We start from the raw sequence: 8,477 nt of genomic DNA on the forward strand, positions 1-8,477 counted from the left end.
TACTTAAACGTAGTTTTCTTTCGGCTCTTGCATTTCTCAAAGTTTGAGACCGATATTTTATGTATAAAAAAAGTTCGAACGTTCAAAAAATATTGAGGTTCAAAAAAAAGATAAAATAATTTTCAGTGAAGTTCCTACCAAATGCAGTACCTAAACGTACTTTATTGTACTCTAATACATTGCCCAGAGTTTCAGCTCGATATTTTATTTACAAAAAAAGTTCTTAGGTTCAAAAAAACATTCAGTGAACCGAAAAAGTGAGGTCGGTAATATAGGTATTTAGCTGTGTCAGATGCCCTTAACGACGTCACTGTAATTTCACAAGACGAATTTAAAATTCCATTCTTCCAAAACTGCTTTTTACCATCTGTGTGCGATTTTACACTATCGTGTTATTTCTACCTAATTTTCGTAAATTTCCCACAGTAATCACTGGTATTTTTATGTCCTATGATATTTGTGGTAAAATTACATGAAACTTTTTACAGTGTACAAAAGTGTTTGGTTTGGAACGTTTTCAAATTAATACTTTGGAAATTATTGTTCTAAAAGTTTTAAAAACTTCTAATATTTAAAACTTTGTTTAATAATGTATTTTTAAATTGTTTATATATGTTTTATCAGGAAATAAAAGTGTAGGGGCATAAACGCACACAGTTACTGCTTGCAATAAATAAAGTATTCAAAAAATACCTTGTGAATCATTTTGAGAATTCCTGTAGTTTCCATAAATTCCGCAAAAGTGCTGATAAATCAAACCCTTAAACTTTCTGCTATACTGCGGCTGCTCTTGCAACGTGCATGCGGTTTCAGTGTCAGCTATAGTTTTTTTTAAAATAAAATAATTATTAAGTAAATAAATTGTTAATTAATGACGCAAAATAACTAATCAACATGACATTTATAACTGCAATTCGACATTATGCAAGCCCGAGGAGACTATCAAAGTTTCACTCATGTATAATCAAGGTGAGCTTGTTTTATAGGTTAAATTGCATTATTTTACTTGATTTTATTTAAAAGAATTTTAAAAGGTTGCAATCAAAGTGATTATTCCACAAAAATTAAAATTATCACTTAACTTCTCTAATCTTGAAGTCAACCTGTTTGTTAAAATTTGTTTCGAATGATTGTAAATAGTATTCTTTATATGACACTCGGCATCGCGACGACTGCTTCAACTTAATTTTTTGTGAAAATGATTATAAAACAGTTTAAAAGTAATGCATTATTCTTTTATATGAATAATTTAAATTAGTAGTTCTTCATTGTGTTTTTTTTATTTGAGAAGTGATTTACATTATTCTTTAGTTCATTTTTTAAATATATGCGTATTTTAAATGTTAATATTAATTTTAGTAGAAAAAAGAGGAGTAATTTGGCTCATTAATGTTCGATAACTGTTTTTTAGGGCAACATTCGATGTATGGCGACGCATCAAAAATTTGCGGAGCACAAACCCATAGAAAAAATACGAAATATTGGTATATCAGCTCACATTGATTCTGGAAAAACGACCCTCACAGAGAGAATTTTATTTTACACTGGAAGAATTGCGCAAATGCACGAGGTAAGTTCTTTTCACAGTTTCCATCTTCAGACGTGTTAAAAACCCTTTTGATTTCCATCTATTATGTAACAGGTAAATATAAATCAGGGTGGCCGCTGGACCGGGAAATGACAGTTTTTTTTGCCGGAAAATTAACAAATTTGTAGAAAAAAAATCTTTCTCAGTTTCATTTTAACTGTTTTTTTTTTAAATAATCAGTTGAGTTGTTATCTTCTTTAATCGTGATATTATTCAGTTTATAATGCGTAATTCGGAAATCTTTCACTTACAAATTTTATATTTTTTATTTTTATTTGTAAGCGTAAATGTTTTATTTAAAGAATTTTAAAATGCAGTTTTAAAGACTTAAAATTAACATTTATAAACGTCTGAAATCGTACAATTTTTAATAAAGAAAAACTTTTTTCGTTGATCAAATGTAAATATAAATTATAATGATTTTAAAAATTGAACTATACATTAAGGATTAAGAAGTGAATAATAACGCCCGATTGAAACTTTATAAACTATTTTTTATTTTAAAATAACTTCAAAATAATATATTCACAATTAAAGGCTTTTATTAATTTTAAAATATCGTTTGTCTAAAATTTGACATTTTTCAATTAAGAAAAATAAAGATTGCTTAATATTTAGAAATATTCTATTTTTCATGTAAAATCAGTAATTATAAATCAAATATTCAAAACTAAAATTTGAGCGTTACTATTTTTATTGTTCTATTTAAAAAAATGTATTCGCAATCAAAATTGTTGAATTTAGATGTGTAATACAAATTGAAGATCTATAATTTCTAGAAAAAAATGGAGCAAGTTAAACAGATATTGAGAAGGTCTGAAAAGATACAAAATTAAGTTAAATATTTAAATGATTTTTAAAAATGGTATGAAAGGCTTCCAAAGAATAAAAAAAAAAACATTTTCTTAAGATTCTAGAAAAATTGAAACTGACTTTATTTTGAAAAATTAATTTTAAAAGGTCACTAAAATTGTGAAAAATTAATTTGGAAGATTTTAAGGAAACATTTTTTATTTTGCAGAATTTAAAACGAAATTTTAGGAAGAATTCAGATCATTTTAAAATATGTTTAGAAGTTGTGAAAAACATTTAAAAATTGAATAAGTGTGAAGCAACATGAATACTTTTCACGACTTTGATATAAAGTTTCGAATTTAACTTATATCCGTTTATAAAATAAAATGTAATCGTTCAATTTGTAATATTTCTAGTTTAAAATTGTTTAAAATGATTTGCAGCTCAGTTTTTATTACTTCAAAAGGAAATATATGTCTAGCTTTAGAGTACGAATTTTTTAATTTCATTGGTTTTGATAAATGTCTAGGAACCGGGAAATAACTGACAATTTTTTCATTTGATTAAAACGGCCACCCTGATTAATTTACTATGACACACTATAACACAACCGTAAAAGCACGGTAGAGAAAACGAAAAAAGTTTTTTTTCCCTCTGTCCTATTATTTATCCGTCTTTTTTATGCTATCAGAGTCTAACCTGTTGCGAGACCAATTTAGATCCATGGTGTCTAAGAACCTTGAGAACCTGGAATCCTGGAATATTTTTAACCTTGAAAACCTGGAAATATCCATGAACATTTCACGAGAACCTTAAATAACATTTTATTTATTGTAAAACAATTGTTTTATTGAAATGCGAAAAGTAATTTGAATCTTTTAATCTATTTTATAAAAGAATGAAAGAAAAACCTTGTTTATGAGAAATCATGCACTAAAAAGTTTTTTTATTTATCAAGATATATTTGATCTTTTACTCATTGCAGAATAAAGAAAGAGATTTATGGGCATTTTTCAGACTTTACCAATTATTTTATAGATTGCAACAACATGCATTAATATTGTGAATAATTCTATACGTTTTTTAGTTCATCTCCGCTAATATAGAATGTTCAAGTGTACATTTTTTTATATTCAACTTACAAATTATAAAAATTATTAGTTGAAAATTTCAAAATTAATTCAGTTTCAAAATTAGAATGAGCATTGGGCATATAACGGATTTTTCAAGGATTACGCCGCTCGGTTTTTGAGTATAAAACCAGATTAAAAATATTTCACAACAACCTTAGAAAGCTTTTAAAACTTTCAAAAGATTTAGAGGATTTCAAAGATTTGAAAAAGGGTACAGTAAATCAGATTGAAACGATTTCAAAAGGTTTCAAAACATTTGATAAGATTTAAAATATTTCACTAATTGTAAGATTTCAAATAATTCAATTATTTCAGTGCATGAAAAAGATTTCACAAAGTTTTAAGAAAAATTTAACAGCCATTTCAAAAGATTTGTCAAAGATTTCAAATTTCTCAAAAAATTCCTAAAGATTTTAAAAAGGCATATACACCAGATTTCAAAGATTTCATAAAGATTTCGAACATTTCCAAAAATTTTTAAACTTTCAAAAGAATTAAAAAATTTATAGTAAACTACATTTATAAGATTTCAACAGATTTTATACACATTAAAAATAAAGGGTCCACGATCGAAACCTGTTAACTGACATTTTTTCGAAATTGTTTTTTTTTTATTTTCTGAAAAAAATCATATGCAGTTAATATCACGCAAACGAAACGGCAAAATTCAGTTGAGTTTTTTAAAATGGATTTTCAAAAATCGCGTTTTCGTATCTAAAGCATAGATCCGCGGATCGATTTTGCTTCGCCTTGTAAAATTTCTGAAATTACAGTTAACAGGTTTTGACTGCGGAATATTCAAATGATCTAATTATTTCAAATGAAAACAAAATACTTCAGAAGGATTTCACAAATATTTCAAAGATTTTATAAAAATATCATCAAGATTTCAAAAGGACACAAACATTCCAAAGATTTCAAAAAGGGCATAGTGCACCAGATTTCAAATATTTCAAATATTTTTAACAATATCAAATAATTCAATTTTTTCGAACAAGCACGAAAAATTTCACAAATATTTCAAAGATTATAAACTTTTTAGAAAGGTTTCAACAAAGTTGAGAAGCTTTCAAAAGATTTTGATGATTTCAAACGAACAGAAAAGATTTAGCACATAAAGATTAAAGAAGATTTCCAACAATATCACAAATATTACAAGGATTTTAAAGATTTCGAATATATTACAAAAATTTAGAAAGATCCAAAAATAATTCACATAAGTGCTCAAAATGTTGATTTCATGAAGAATTGACATTTTTTGTTTTAAGGGTAGTTTTCAAGTACTCTTGGGGGTGTGTTAGGGGTGTCAAATCCATATGTATGATAGATGAAATTCTTCGTTGGATAATTCTTTATAGGTACCCATTCTTTCCCGTCACATTTTTTGAAACCCTAAAAAATGATTCTAAAAAATCAAAAAAGTGATTTTCCCCATGCATTTTACATGGGAAACTTCGCTTCGCTCGCAAGTTTGAGCGCGCCTAGGGCGCGAAGGTTGACTCGCGCTTCGCGCTCGAACATAATTACACCTCGCGCTTTGCGCTCGGATATTTATTCTTTGCATTTGGAATGCTCGAAAAAAACTTTAACAAAAAGATCTCTTTTAGATGGCAGTATTTATATGCGTCTTCATATTCTGAATTGTCTACTTAATTAAGTATAGTCAAAGATTAAGTTTCTCAAAGCTCTGTAGGCTATGAGGTACACATTCTCATCGTAACACTCGCACTGCGCGCTCGATTTCCGACAGACATTTGTAAACAGGTTTTGTTGGATTTTTTTCTCGTAACTTTCGTCGTTTTTCCACACATTTTTTTTTATTTTACTTTTTTCAACGTTATTTTTCACGAATAAAGCAAAAAGTACGCGTCCTATCAAGAAGTGATTCTTAACGAAATTGTAGATCTTTTTGGGATAACCATTTTTGTTAATTCATCCTTTCTTGTATCCTACATAGTTTGTCCACAAAGTGAAATTTTTTATTTACCATTATTTTTTGTGCAATCAAAATTTGAATTTTCGATTTTTGAAGAAAATCCAAAAATTAGTTCTGATAATCTTGTAGGGCTTTCAAAAAGAAATGGGTTTTCTTCTCCTGACTTTTTTTTATATCGTGCGTTTTTCGGCTTCAAATTTTAATTTTCGGTTGATTAAAAAAATTTTGAAAACGCTATAACTCTGAGAATTTTCTTTTTATAGAAAAAAGTAGTGAGGATAAATTGTTTGTTCTTTCCAATACTATAAATATCCGTACATAGGATTTTCAAATTCAGAAAAATGTGGTCTCAAAAATTTTCAAAATGCGCTCACTTTTTGAATTTTTATCAAAAATGACTGGTTCACGAACTCGTCCTTTCTTTTAGGACCTAAAAAAATGTGCCAAAGATGAATTTGATTCGTTCATTTTTTCGAGAGTTATCGTGTTTACGGACGGACGGCCGGTCGGACAGAAAGACAGACGCCATCGTGAAAACCTGATTTTCGGATTCAGGGGGACTCGAAACGTGGAGATCCGTTGAAAAAGTGTGATGTTAAATTTCCGGCAATTCTAATACTTTCTGAATCATAAATGATAAGAATGTAAAAAATTTAAAATGATGGAATTTCTTCTTTCGGAATTGGAATAAAATGGGGACGGGGAGTCGTTGCCGTCTAGCATGCAAAAAATGTTGCCATGCATTTCTGGACCACCATAATGTACATCCTTGTGGCAGTCCTCTTTTTTAAGTACAAGGCTGCCAATAGATCACTATTATTATTTTAATAAAGTCTTTTTTAATCGTAATGAAATAAATTCTCTTTTCTTGAGGTTCGAGGAAAAGATAACGTAGGAGCTGTAATGGACAGTATGGAATTAGAAAGACAAAGAGGAATCACGATCCAGTCTGCTGCAACATATACAGTCTGGAAGGAACACAATATTAACATAATCGACACTCCAGGTCACGTCGATTTTACTGTCGAGGTCGAAAGAGCTCTACGCGTTTTAGACGGTGCAGTTCTCGTTCTCTGTGCTGTTGGAGGTGTGCAATCTCAAACATTAACAGTCAATCGTCAGTTGAAAAGATACAGTGTTCCGTTTTTGGCATTCATCAACAAACTCGATAGAATGGGTGGAAATCCCAAAAGAATCCTTGAACAAATGAGAACGAAAATGCAACATAACGCGGCTTTCATACAGTTACCTATTGGTAAAGAAAGCGAGACGAAAGGTATCGTTGATATAATTAAACAGAGAGCCCTTTACTTCGAGGGAGATTACGGAGAAGAAGTCCGGGAAGATGAAGTTCCTCAGGACATGAGATCAGGTACGTTTCGTTTTTACTGCTAAAGTTTTGACCAAAACTCGAGGCCTCTTACTTCTTTTGATTGCAAGTCGCTAAAAAAATCCATGAATTGTTTAATAAAAAGATTCTAAAAGCTTAAAGTCTTCCGAATTTAGCGATATGATAACTTTTAATGTTAATAATTTTTCTTAATATTTAGAGGGCAAAACATTAAAAACACGGGTTTTCGAACTTCTTTTTCATGCGTCGACTTTCATCTGTTCTTAGAAAATGTTCGATAGTAGAAAAAATCGCAATTTGTGCATAATATAATTATATTATACTAAATACAATTTCACATAAATAATAATAAATACAGGTACAAAATCCCTATTGTCAAAGATTTTACAAAGATTTAAATAATTTCACAAATATTACCAAATATAAAAAAAAAATTATATTTCGCAGCTTTCTAAGGATTTCAGAAAATTTTTACAAAGTTTTCATAAACAATTCAATGATTTCTCAAAGATTTCAAAGATTTAACAGTTCAAAAGGATTTCGGATTGATTTTCAAGATTTCACAAGGGCTTCAATTATTTCATAAAAATTTCTGATAGATTTCAAAAATAGCATAATAATTTCTCAGCGATTTTAATAATTTCACAAATATTATCAAATATTTCAGGAATATTTCAAAAGCTTCAAAGATATCTTCGGAAAGGTTTTCAGAAAGATTTCAATGATTTTCCAAAGATATAAAAAGTTTCAAATATTTCTCAAAAATTTGTCATAGATTTAAACGATTTTACAAAGACATCAATGATTACCCAAATAGAGTAATAGACATTGAAATGAAAATTTCAATTTTAAATCTTCGGTTATACGATCATTTACTAATAAAATTAGTTTATAACAACGTTTCGGCCACATTTTTGTGCCTTCTTCAGGTTTAAAACATTTTATGTATTCTAAAATTAATAATATAATGGTAATTAATAAATAAATATTTAAAAGTAAAATTTTTTTTTTAAGTAAGCGAAAATTTGTTTTAACAATGTACTTACAATTTGGGTCATAATAAATTTTTTTTTTTGTTGATAAATATTAAATCCATATTTGAGTCAGTGTCTTTCCATTTTCCAATCGAAAAATATCATTTCATGATCACTATTTGTTTAAAAAAATTATTTTTAATTTCTGTAGTCATACTTAAATAATATGTAGATTATTAAAAATTTTTGTGTGAAAATTTTTAATTTTAAAATTCATTTTGAACACGTATTGTGGATAAACCAAGGTCTCCCGAGATCGAAACTGAGCATGATACTGAAATAATGTGAATTAAACGATTGGAAAGTGTTTACATTTAATTTAACTTATAACGTCGAATAAACTGACAATAATATTTTTGAATTCAGAACTGAATAAAATTTTAATTAATATTTAAAATACTTAGATACGTATTGTCAAAATTTTCTATTTCAGTTTGTAAATTTATGGAGTTCCTTTTGTATTTTTTAATGAAAATTGATTCTAAGATTCTCCTTTTATATGTCTTTTTTTCTTTTCCTAATATTTTTATATTGTTAGAAGTAAAATCAAAATAATGATCATGTGTCCATGCATGTTTCGATAGTCCTGTGTTTTGGTTTCCTATTCGACAATCTCTTTTGTGCTCTGTAATTCTATTTT

The 8,477-nt window shown here is 28.1% G+C and overlaps 1 protein-coding gene across 1 annotated transcript in view; it reads left to right on the plus strand.

The window, feature by feature from the left end:
- Positions 1-714: 714 nt before the first annotated feature.
- LOC117168276 (elongation factor G, mitochondrial) overlaps positions 715-8,477 on the plus strand; it is a 19,394-nt gene continuing 11,631 nt past the window's right edge. Inside the window, exons 1-3 of the mRNA XM_033353790.1 lie at positions 715-969; positions 1,412-1,570; positions 6,326-6,824. Coding sequence (XP_033209681.1) covers positions 895-969; positions 1,412-1,570; positions 6,326-6,824 — 733 coding nt within the window. The 5' untranslated portion in view covers positions 715-894. The remainder of the gene's footprint in view (positions 970-1,411; positions 1,571-6,325; positions 6,825-8,477) is intronic.

The sequence above is a fragment of the Belonocnema kinseyi genome, chromosome 2 (assembly GCF_010883055.1).
Source record: "Belonocnema kinseyi isolate 2016_QV_RU_SX_M_011 chromosome 2, B_treatae_v1, whole genome shotgun sequence".
Taxonomy (NCBI): Eukaryota; Metazoa; Arthropoda; class Insecta; order Hymenoptera; family Cynipidae; genus Belonocnema; species Belonocnema kinseyi.